We start from the raw sequence: 12,849 nt of genomic DNA on the forward strand, positions 1-12,849 counted from the left end.
GAAGCCGCCCACAGATGTGAACGCTGATGATCTTGAGTGTTGATGATCTGAGATAAAACTGTACACTCTCTCAGTTCTGCATGAGTGCGTCTGTGCGAGGGAAGGGAAGGACGGAGGGGTGAGTGGTGGCGGGGGTAAGTGGGGGATTCATTACAGCCGAGCACTGGCTAGATGGAGGCCGTTTTCATAGGCTCGTCAGCACGGAGATACAGATTCCTTCTGAAAGTGTGGTGAAAAGCTCATGAAACCATAAGATCATTGTTCCAGCTCAAACCAGATCGGGCCAGAAGGAACGACCGTGAGGGAGCTGCGGCTTCAACTTTAGGGTGGAGTGCTGTGAGTGTATAAGGGTTAGTGGCCTGTTGTGTGTTCTTCCACTTGTTCAGCTCCCACTAAAGGCATACTCACACTCTAAGGCACACTGTAAACCTTCCCCTGCTGACTAAATGGCTTTTGTTCTCGTGTTTTCTGCTGTTGTTTTTTATTTTCTCAATAAATTATTTGTTGGCTCTTTGCTTTTCTATGTTGAATATTTTAGAAACCACATCATCGGTGCTCTTTGTATTCTTAGGTTATAAAGAATAGCTGTGGAAAGTGGCTTTGTTTTTTGTTTTTTTTGGTATGAGAAAGGCAGAAAGGGTATGCAACTAATCAAAAAAACCTAAAAGATCACTTTAAAGGACAAGGTAAAATGTTGCTTGATTGTACAGCAAAGTTTTAGTACAGCTGGTTCTTTCTTAAACTAAAAAAAAAACACCCTTTGAATGTTTTAGTGTCCTTTTTAAATGTCTTACTTGTTGCTGTATGTCTCAGCGCATGGGGAATAAATTTAAGTCTTGGAAAATCCATTACAGTAATGTGTTGTTGCCCTACAATCTACCTTTATAGTGCCGACAATGACCAGTGTATAAATATGCCAATCTGACTTTAAAAGAGGAGCAGTCTTGTGAAAGGAAATGGCAGAGTAGATAACACGGTAATTTTGGGAATGACTGTGCTCCTTTACAGGATATGAGGTTTAATGTAGAGAAACTGGCAATTTAGTTTAATTACTATCTTAACTGTAAAAATACAGGAAACACAAATTCCTTAACACAAATTGCTTTCACAATACCCACTGGCTCATCCTCTGCTCCTTTCCTCCTCTTACCATTTTCTTGTTTTCCATCATTCAGCCTAAATAATATAAAGTACAGCGTTTGAAAATACACTGTATTGGAAACTCTGTGCTCCTGAAGTGTTTGATGTCAACACTGAACTCTAAGTTTCTGTGGCTAAAATTACTGAAACGTCTCAACTTAGTATTTAAGTCTCTGATCAGCTTTGAGGCTAAAGCTTGGCCATTTTGAGTGACCTGTTACAATCATGACAAATGCCTGACAAACCACTGAGTCACGGTGAAATCCACTTAAATTACTTCCTCCTCTTTCCCTTCTGTTGCTTTCTATGACGCGAAAACCGAGCAGACCCACATGCAAAGCCCCCCCTCTATTGGAGCTCAGACAGGGGCCAGCCACCATGTTACAAACTCGTCGTCTATGCCTGGCATCTTGACAAATATCTGAGGCACTCACTTACCCTCACACACATGTGGCAACAGCGCTGCGTATGCCGAGCTTCGACTCTAGCATGATTCGCAGCAAGTCCAAACAGCACGGACGGTCTGATCTCAGTACTCGTGATCATATCTGACAGAATCAGGAAACTCCATTAATCTGCCTAGATATCAACCATTTCAAATGTCTTTAAGTATTTATTCCTGTTAAAAAAATAACACTTTGAGAGAGGGTGATTTTTACACAGCCGATGTGGATGTTTTAGGCGATACAGGAGAAAAAGCACCAAGAAGGAGGTTGTCACCATTTGACCTAAATCCAGCGGTGTACGAGACTGACACCACTCAGATCAATGCCATTTAGATTGCTTTCCAGCTACAGATATCGTGGTAAACTCTAAACAGCTTAACAGTGCTATCAATTCCAGATCAGTCTCAACATATTTACCACTAAATAGCCCAGAAGGGGCAGTCCTCACACCATATGGCCAGATGGTCTGGTTACAATCTGCCAGCTCAGTCTGTCCACTCAACTGAATGCAAACTGTACTTCTGTCAGTGCTGGTGGGCTTTCTACAGGAGCAGAGCAAGTGATCACAACTATAATGCAGCTTTTGGAATTTGCATGAAAAACTATCACTTATATATGTCTGTTTACTCATATTAACTAGTTCAAAATAGTAGTTTGATATTCAGAGAAATCTATTGTTAGCTTCCTGGTGGAGCATTATATGAGACGACAGATACCACTGAAGCTACAGCCACCATCTGAGCTTAGCAATAAGACTACTGCTGAACAAAACTCACCAACCAGCATCTTTGAAGTTTACTCATTGAAACATTTAATCTTTCTTTCACTCTGGGTTGCGGGCCAAACCAATTTTGGGCTGTGAGCAGTTGCCAAGCAACGCTCGGAAGCGACTGCTCCCAACCATCGTATTACCTCCACCTAAATTGAGGATTGTTTTTACACAAATGCTCGCTCGGTGTGCAAATACGCAAAATGAGATACGGCATGTTAATAGAGCTCAGCGTGGATGTGCAGGGTATTTTGTTATCTTTGTTGAGAGACCAGCAAGCTAGTTCCAGTTTTTTTATGCAAAGCTAAGCTAAACAAGGACAGATCTGACTGCCCGTCAGAAAGTGAGTACGCTTATTTCTCTAAATGTCTGCCTATGTTTTACCAAGACAGAACATATTTCGGGTCCAAAAAGAAGAACTTGTGCTCTTCAGTTTAATATCTTGTGACATGTACGAGACAGTAGAAGTAACATCTGAATTCCCTTAGGTTTGAAATACTCCATGACAGCAGATGACTGCAGCATTTACCTTGTACTTGAAATATAAAGTCCTTAATGGACTGATTTTACTCTTCACATGCATGAACACACACACACATGCAAATTAATCATTACTAATTAGTAATTTGGATGAACACCAAGACCTCTGAGTCATGTACCTCAAGCACTCTGAAATGTACTGTCTGCAGACCGCCATGCCAGTTTTTTCTTTTAGAGATGGACTGTTTTTATTCTTAACAATGCCAGCTTTACTTGCGGCAATGTAATAAATAATTTCCTCACTTTAAACCGAAAATATCCAGATCTTACTCACTGACTGAGTCCTATCCATCATTTCCATGCTGCGTTGTTTGGTTCCCATACCAACCCATACCAGGTGCAGACCAAACCCTACATCCTAGAATGTGCCACTAACTCACATGAAATCCTCTACGGGACATTTCTCTTTACTGGCTGGATCGCCCCCACAAACAATCAGCGTGACCTCCTGCCAAAGAGCGTTGTACGTGGATGTTGCAGAATGCGTCTGTTTATTTGCTCCCAGTGAACCCCATTAGACGTAGCACGCTTTTTGTTTTGATGCCACATATTTGGCAGGTGCAACCAGACGCCTGTGCCGCCTCCACAAGTAGCGTCAAGCAGGCCTGACATGAGCCTGGAGGGTGTAGATGGAGGTGTGGAAACCACCTTGTAATTACAGGTTACCAGATGTAAGAAAAAGAAAATGAGCTTGAAGAACAACTACTCCTGATTAGCAGAGGGTGTTCCTGTGGTAATAACGTCTCATGGTGTACCGGTCTTATTTACAGCACAGACGCATCGCCTCGGAAAAGTGCTCCTATACACCGCAGCCTGCATGAGAAACGTGACTAATCCGAAACCACCATATCCTTGTGCTGCGTTCCAAATACTCATACGGACTAAAGAGTATAAACAAGTAGCATTTATTTGTAAATGTTCCTCCTGTACTGAGAGGCCCAAGATCAGGTTCAGCCTTTCTGGAAGCTTTAAGTGCAGGGTCTGGGTTTTGTCTGCAAGGCGACACAAACACACAGTTTATGAACAAGACAGAGCTTCAGCATAATCTTCTTATTATCGTGACATGTGTCATCAGATGAGTTGAATACGGTTATACTGGATTAGTTTAATCATGTAACTTACAGTAAAACAAGAGAATTAAAGCAAATGCATTTCTGACGAACAGAGATCTTATTTCCTCTGCCAAGAAAGATTTAAAAAAATAAAAATAAAATAAACTAGTGACATCCCGAATCCTCTGCTTTATTTCTTTTCAGTATCTGAAATCTTCCAACTCCAAGGAAGCCTGGCCTGTCTCCCGTCCCCTTCCTATTCAAAATGTGACAGTGAAGCTTTTAGCCAGGCTCAGGCTACCTTTTGAGATGATTTTAATATTTTAGTTAGATACCATGGTTCACCTAAGTTTGGCTCCTGTCATTATTAGTCCCACTGCTGTGCCATTCTTTAAATAAATAGAGTTCCCACGGACTGAAAGAACTTGTTTCAGACAGTGTTAAGCTTTTGTACAGAAGTTTTGTTCACAATCATTGACACAGTACATGCTTTTAATAGTAGGGGCAGTGGTTTGGAATGAACTGTGATCAAACACCTGAGGTTGTCGGATGGCTCTGCCTAGTGGCTATTTTTAGACAGTAATTGCCCTTTTGTTACAGCCTGGTAAACAAAGGATGAATCCGGAGCGATTATCTGGTTATGAGTCTCAGCAGGAGCGCAGCCTCAAGCTTTTTCCTTTCGGAGCGACAGCGGCTCAGCCACATGTAGTTCATTGCCTGCGCCACGTCATTAATGAACTGCCTAATTATTTCACTAAGTTGACAGCATCCCAATGTTTGATCGATTGGCGGTCTCTTTTGACCTATTGATGTACTCCATCAGCATCCAGTGAACACACGAGCACGTGAACTGCACGGTGCTTCCTCCCTCCAGGGGCCATGTGACCACAGATAATGATCATTAAACAGGAAGCTGCTCTTGTGCTGCCCTAAGCCCAGACAGTCAGTACACAGGCATCTTGGAGATTATCCCATTGATCTAGAGTAGCCTAAACATTGAATAATAATGTCTTGTCAAAACAAGCAACCAATTTAGCTCGCTATTGAGGAAGAACCATTATTTCCAAACATAGCTCATTAGCCCACAACTGACATTCTTTTCTCATGAATCTCTCTGTTGGCCAAAGTCGAGAATTTGACAAACCTCACGAGAAACATTCACTTTCCACACCTACGCCGTTATGATATTTTCTTCTGCAGGTTGGTTAATGTTTTTCACATGTTATGTTTTTCACATACTAGTCTTATTGACATTTGAAGAACGCACATGTCATGACCTTTTCTGAAATGTGAGCATGTTAGTGTTTGCCTGTCAGCATCAGCGTTTAAAAAAAATAAAAATAATCTAAAAGCAGGACAGCGGTGCTGAATCTTTCTATGTGTCACGTTAAAAAGGATTTCTGTCCGAGGAGATGTACTGACACACCCAGCTTGTTTTCTTAATGCCTTCAGCCAGTAACACCGCTCGAAACTTTCTTTCTTCACAACTCCCCCTTTCCGCTGTGACCTCAGCCAGCTCATCAGCAGGGGTTCCTTTTATCTCTTAGGGAAAACAGGTGGTTATGATTGTTAGTCAGTGTGCTCACATGATGTGAAGGTTTCTGCCTCCATGTGCTTTCTATTTGGAATGCTGCATTTGCTAACTCGCACAGTCAGGTTTGGGAGGGATGCAGCAGATATTTCGGGTTACGCCTGCGAAGCTGCTCAAAACACCACCACCCTCTTCTGCTCAGCTGTTTTGGGTCATTCCACAGTTAAGGGCCATGTGGCGCTTTGACTTATTCTACGGAGGGACTGCTGTCACACAGACTGCAACAATTTAAACTTAGGTGACTTCGTAAAAGTTATTACACAATTTACAGTCACTCGGCACAATCAGAATGCATAATTTGTTCCTGCAACTATGGTAATGATGTCATGTGACTGGCATCTCGTACTCTGGGGTATTTAGATATGAACTCTTGATTTGTAACAAACAAATGCTGAGCAGCAAGGGACTCCTTTCTGTTTTTCTGCCCGTGTTTTTCTGCCATTTACTGTCTCTGCAGTGAAATGTCAGACTGTATGTGACTTGCCCACAGGGGTCATGCATGCCATTCAGAGAGGGCTCCAAACATTTGCTCGCAAGCTTTTGGTGGGTAGGGAAACATTTGACAATGAGCACCTCCTGGGGGAGTGCCTATCAGGCAGTTATAGCAGTTATCTTGGGCTACACCGACTCCTGACATGCCAAACGGCTATGCCACGCATGCCAAACCACGAGAAGAACACTTGGCTTCCATTTAGACAAATGTTTGAAGAGCCTGCCGGGTAACATCATCTGATGAGCACCCCAGTTAAGTATAAGTTAGCGGATGTTCAAAGCTTTTTGAGTGATGCAACGACTTATCAACAGAGGACACTCGACAACAATCTGGTGGACAGATTTCTCCCTTATCTTATCCATTCTGATAAACAAAGGGCTCATACTGGATCAGGCTGACAGCCATGAGCAAAACCAAAAAAAAAAATGTCAAGTCATAATTTCCTTTCACCGCTGTCCTGTCAAGCCCTGGAAGAAAACTAAAGCTTGCTGCTTTTTTAACCGTTGCCTTGGAATTGTGATGGGAGTTAATATCAGATATCAAAGAGACACATCCCCCAACCCACAGCATATTTTTGTTTTATGTGCTACAACACATGGGGCTGCTTCTTTTAGTTCTAATATATTTTACACAGCTTGGTAGTGTGTTGTACCTGGAACCAAGCATTTCCATATTACTGAAGTAACATGACTTCCTTTCTTTTCTTTGGTCTTCAGTGGCTGCAGCTGCCATTAGTGAAGCTGTTGACTGTCAAAGCTCAGACATGCAGGCATCTCCAGGGAAACAGCAACAGCCCACATTATTATTGGCTACAGAGAACGTCTGTTCTTGTATTTTGAGTGACAGCATGTGAAGGACTGATCTCGGTTTCGCAGTTACGGCTTTTCTTAATGATGACCAGTTCTCTTGTCCACGACATTTCATTGCACTTGCACTGAATCTGAATCTGAAAGCACAAGACTCCGCACATTCTTCCAGAATAGAGCCATACCATATGATATGTCCACAGGTGCTTCTTATGAAAGTAAAAGCAGTGATCTCAAAGTTTATATTTGCTCGGTACTAATCCACTTTGAGCATCTTCCAGCTCCCACATATCTTGGCTGTGCTGTTGGCAGTGAGGTACTGGCAGATGTCAGCTTCAAGTCTGTGCCACTTTCTGCGGAATATTTTTTAAGTGAAATGGCTCAGGTGAAGCCAACAATGGGAAATGTCAACGCATTCCATTAGCTCAGATTGGAAAGTCTGCTGTAAGCATGTGTACTTAAAATAACAATGGCCCTCGTCTTTCGCTCCACTGACAGATGACTGGCCTGATATTTGCAGCGTGCTCAGTCATACTGGCTTTAGCCTTCACTTGGAATGGCTGCGGCCATTAAGATGATAGCAACCCAAGGAATGCCATGAATTGAAAATAACAAGCACATCTCACAGTTACAACAACAGCACTGAGAGTGAGCTAAAGCAAAGCAAGCAAAGCAAGCAAAGCCCGTGACGTACTCGTTCCTCGTTGAATTTCTTTACTGAAACATCTAAAACTGAATTATAAGCAAAGCTTTTTTTAAAATACAAGAAGCCCTCTAATTACAGTCAGCGCCTATTAGGAATCAGTGCCTATCAGCGCCAATTAATAATTCATAACACGGCTTGTGGCCAGCTCTAGTCTAGCCAGATTTGTCCTGTTTCTAAAGACAGTGGCCGTGCTGGCTGGGAGCCAGTTGACCACATGGCTAAGCCCTGTCCAGGCAACACAAAGGAAATTCTTAAATTTTTATCCGCTCACTGCCCCCCTTGAAAATGTCAATTGTGGTACTGTCAAGCCCTGTCACAGATTTACTCAGGGGAACATCATTAAGAGTACTGACTTTGAAATGTAACACTTGAAAAAAAAAATAAAAAAGCAGCACACAGCCTGGAGCTATGTCAGGAGAGACAGAATTAAAAAGCACAGCAACAGATTTCAAACAAGCTCCATGCTATTCCTAATTAAAGCAAAGAGAATAAGCCTATTCACACACGTGAGAGATCACAGGAAAGGTTCTTATGTCTGTCCTTCCCTTTGATCCGTCTGTATGTCTGTCCTTTCACACCTTGCTTAATCTACGTCCATGTGGGGAAAACCAGAAGCCCATACATTTCAAGCTGTTACGTAGTCGCAAATGATTAGCAAAGCACAGCTATTCATGTGTGGACATATAAAAAGCACATTTTCTTGACTAAACCATGTCCTTTAAACTTCATCAACTCTCGCATTAATTATAGCACAAATCAAGGTCATTAAACCTGACACTACAGGGCCGAAAATAAGCCATATCGCCTATAAAAGAGATAAACCGTACATGCATTCATTGTAAGTTTATAAGTAAGTTTCTTTTTAAGCAAAGAAGATAGAAAAATCTGCAGTAACAATTATATTCGTTCCTGTAATACAGAGCAAAAAGCCAAAACGAGTAAGGCAATCTGGGTTTACTGGGGAAAAATCTCTACACAGCAACAAGTGTTGCGTTGCTGTTGTGTAACACGCTAAAACCGCAGTAGCGATTTTAATAAGATTTTTTTTTTTTAAAGTTGTAGAAGTGTGGCACGTAGACATATCATAAATAAAAAATAAAATATGATAAAATAAAATAAAAATAAGTTGTTTCGCAAAATAAGCATCAAAACGCGGAAGTAACTTCCTGTGAACGGGGTTTGGGGCTCGCGCTGGAATATTTAAATTAACTGCTCTTACAGGTGTGCGTTTATCAAGTCCAGCTACGGGACAGATGAACAGGGGATGTGCGCTCTTTAAGCGGGGTGGTGGTGGGGTGGGGTGGATACTGGAGCGAATTGATTCCCCGGCCTCTGTTTCTGTTTACCAGCTCTGGTGCGCTTTGAAATGGTTCGACTGGAGCGGGTGGAAGAGGAGGATGATGAGGAGGGGGTAGAGGACACTGACTGGGCTGCCTGGCTGGCTGCCTGGCTGGCTGGCTAACTGGCTGGCTAACTGGCTGGCTGGCTCCTCCCGCGGTCAGCCTGCTTTTATTCCGCCGCAGGAAAAACCGTTATCTCGCATCACTACTTCCAACGTCTCTGCCATCACCGCGGCTCGAACTCCGCGCTGAATAGTTAACGGCGCGACCAACGAAACCGCAGTAATTCATATTTAATTTCCCAAAGTTCTTTCTCCAAACTTGAGAGAAACTTTTTCAGACTCTCACACACACACACACACATATACACAACGTGGTGGTGGCTTAGTCAGACTCTGGCGAAATGCGCCGCTAAAAAAAAAACTAAAGAGCCGTACAAAAAGCTGGGGCACTTTTTCGTGGTTACATACAGTTTGTTTGCACACATTATTCCTGTTATAAAACAGTAAAGAAGAGGAGGCTAAGCGATGGATTTGAATAGCGGCTTAAAACCATCGCTCGAGCCGCACATTTTTTTGCCAGTCGTGTTTGACAGTAAATTGAATTAAAAATGGCGACTATATTTTCTCATTTGTTTTCGTTTGGTTTTTTTTTTCAGTTTATCTCCGGTCGGTTAGACTTTAGCTCGCGTGTCAGTCCGGCTCGAGTTTACCGTTAGTTGCGTACAGATAGGGTTACTCCTGAGTCTCAATCTGCTCCACACCAAACGCTGGTGTAAAAGAAAAAATCGACCAAACTGATGCAGAAGTACACAGCCTTTTGACGGCCACCTTTCTCGAGGAGATAAGAGGAAGAAATAGTCGCCGGGTTGAGGGATTTTAGCACTTACAGTGAGTTGAGAGGAGAGTCAGGAGGCAAGCCAGACGTGTTTTCGCCATCTTGGAGTCGATGCAATGCTCGGTTTGGACTGGCTGTACATGCGCAAAGTAGCCTAAAGAGCTTTGGTGGGGATGGAGAGAGAGAGAGAGACCTAGAGAGAGACTGGAAGAGAGAGAGAGAGAGAGGGAGGGAGGGAGGGAGGGAGGGAAAGAGGGAGGGAGGAAGGGAGGGGGAGCTATTATATTGGGTTTCCATAGCTACCGAAAGCATCACTCACACAGACAAGAATTTATAGTTGACACTATGTGGGAGGCTTTTTTACTACTGTGGCCTTATATTGTAGGCAAGAAGCAGCTGGGAGCTCAGATAGGGAAACACTAGCCTCCAGTTTTTATGCTGTGGGACGTAAGTGAGATTAATTTAAAAAAAAAAAAGTATATTTAAAAGAGCACCTTCACACTATCAAAATAAAAAGGTGGGAAAATGTCAAAAAGTAATATCACAGTAAACTCCAACGTGTACTGGTGAAAACTATAAGTATTAGGTGTAATAAAACATTTAATCTGGGGTTACTACTAGGCAATGCTAACTCCTGTCGAATTGAATGATGTGCTGAAGGCTGAGCTGTGACATACAGCATATGGCAGGCTTTCGATAAAATATTCACTCACCAATTTTTTTTTACTGGCTGTAAATCATAGCCCTGTCAAGGATCGTGGGCCCGCTCACACTGTACGTCTGATGCCAGTGACAGGCGCAGCGGTCATGTCAAACCAGGGATCTCTTACCTTGTTCACATGAGAGAGCAACCTCAGTCTTGTGAAGTCCTGTTTTTGTCCCGTCATACCGGATGCGATCTGCTCAGCGAGCCTCCAGTCGAGGGGACATGCATTGCTTACATCGAGCAGTTTTCTCCCTCTGAGCCCTGCCACAACTCTGTGAAACCAGCTGGTGCAGCCTGGAATTTTTTTTATTTTTTTTTAACAAAACCATGCTTGTGTGACACACTAGTCAACCTCAAACTGTTCCACAAATACACAAAATAAGATCACATACCTGCGGCTGTGTGTTGTAGAAATATCTAGCATCCGTGACTGACATGATCAGCCAGTGTGTGTCAGTGCTGGATCAATGCTTCTTTCACAAAAGTCAGATCTGAAATGATTGCAATGCTCACTGCATATCTAAATATAGAAGTATGTCAAATTATGCTATGTAGATTACGTAACACATTTGTAATCCAGGCAATATTCTAATTTGAATGAGGCGTTGTTATTTTAACCACACTGTTGCCTTAAGGTCCTGCTCTCTAGGTTTGTATAATGAGTCAGTGTGTGCAATTGTGTTGTGTTAAAAGACCGATGTAGACCTATTCCTTTCAGAAGTATAGGACTTTATATAAATGACAAGAAATCTGAACTATTTTTAAATAATTCAGTGAAGCAAATATATGCAATTCAAAACCTCCCTACACTACGACTGCAAACAAATAATTAGAATATAAATTGGATATGGAATTGCTTCATGAATGCAAAGAGCGGATGTTTACTAAAAGCTGCATCTTTCATAACAGAGACTAAATGCAACACACTGCAGCTTTTAAGGCTAGAAAAACATTTTTATTAATCAGTATCATTAATCTTTTTTAGGAGTTGACTGAGATAAAGCAAGTTTAGCCTTGGCTGTTTAAGTTTGACTTTATTTATTTATTTGAAAGCTTCATCTCATCACTGTCATCCTGCAATAAGAACAAAAAAAGTCCAACAACAACGCAGTAATAAGTATTTTTACCACAACATTTTGGTAATGGTACAGCTTCTAAATGGCTGTATAACACGCACAAATGTAAAGAACATTTCACATCTATGACAAGTCGCCTGAAAAACATATTACAATACAGTATGCCTTTTCTTCTTTTCACAGTTTTTAGATTTTTTGTTTGTAACCTCCTAATTAACACTTAAATTAAAAAGTCATCATAAATCAAACCCTCTTAGATATGTAAAGACAGGAAAAGAACGTGTGAAAGTAACAGGGTTTTTCCTCTTGAACTAAAGTTTGATACACGTACTGTTTATTCCTCGCAGTGTCTGAACTTCTCGACTGTCATTGTTCCTTGTAAACTTGTAGACTTCAACACTTCACTCTGTAATGCTAGGTCTACTTTCTGTGCCGCAGTATATCTTAAAATCCTGGTGGAAAATAACTGTATGATTTTTTTCCTCTTCATCTCGTTGAGGCAAACAGAATTAGACCAAAGGGCTTTCATGTACTCTGCTCCCTGCTCAGAGGGAAAGGGAGCTGGTTTCTCTCTGTGACTTTAAAATGATTATGGAAGATGTCAGGAAGGATTTAATGAAAAACGGATTACTCTTTGTTTAGTTTAAATCTATTCCACACTTAAGTTTTTTGTTGCGCTGCTCTCTTTCAACCTCTCGTATGTCATGATGCTTCTTGGTAAAACGTTTCATAAAGCTTTTTAAACCAATTAGACCCACCAGTTAAATAGAGGAGAAGATGACATTTGTATTTCAGTAGGGACAGGGACATTCATTCAGCTGTAAGATGGGGCTTTGTTGTTCAAAACTCCTGTACGGTATGATCCATGGATCAAACAACCAGATGGTAATATCTAATGGCATCCCTGTAGACCTTAAATTCCACCCTCAGTCTTTTTCTGCTGTCATGCCAAGTTAATCCTGCACTACAAATGAGTCATGTCAGTACCTTCACTCTACTACAGTACACTGCTATGTGCAATAAATACACACACAAAAAAACACATTTGTATTACATTGTGGAGTCAATCAGATGTCGGTGTTTTTGCATGCATACTTTCTGGCAGCCAAAAGTGTAAACTCTCCGCAGTTGTTGTTGAGATGAAAGATGGCTAGAAGTCTCTGTGCAGTAAGCCAGCAGGGCTGCTATCACCACTGCCAGATGCAGACATCACTGCCATCATGTCAGGCAGTTATAGAGCTGAGTCCTAAAAGAATGCTTTCCTTTCAGTGACTAAAAAAATGGTTTTAGGAGGGATTTCTTGTTCCATATGCGTATCATGGAGTAGATAACCATGTTACCATCCCC

General features: G+C 41.8%; 1 protein-coding gene across 1 annotated transcript in view; it reads right to left on the minus strand.

The window, feature by feature from the left end:
• LOC311502296 (junctional adhesion molecule 3B-like) overlaps positions 1-9,856 on the minus strand; it is a 29,960-nt gene extending 20,104 nt beyond the window's left edge. The window contains exon 1 of the mRNA XM_084564462.1: positions 9,773-9,856. Coding sequence (XP_084420588.1) covers positions 9,773-9,821 — 49 coding nt within the window. The 5' untranslated portion in view covers positions 9,822-9,856. The remainder of the gene's footprint in view (positions 1-9,772) is intronic.
• Positions 9,857-12,849: the final 2,993 nt, after the last annotated feature.

The sequence above is a fragment of the Chelon labrosus genome (genome assembly GCF_963514085.1).
Source record: "Chelon labrosus genome assembly, chromosome: 17".
Taxonomy (NCBI): domain Eukaryota; kingdom Metazoa; phylum Chordata; class Actinopteri; order Mugiliformes; family Mugilidae; genus Chelon; species Chelon labrosus.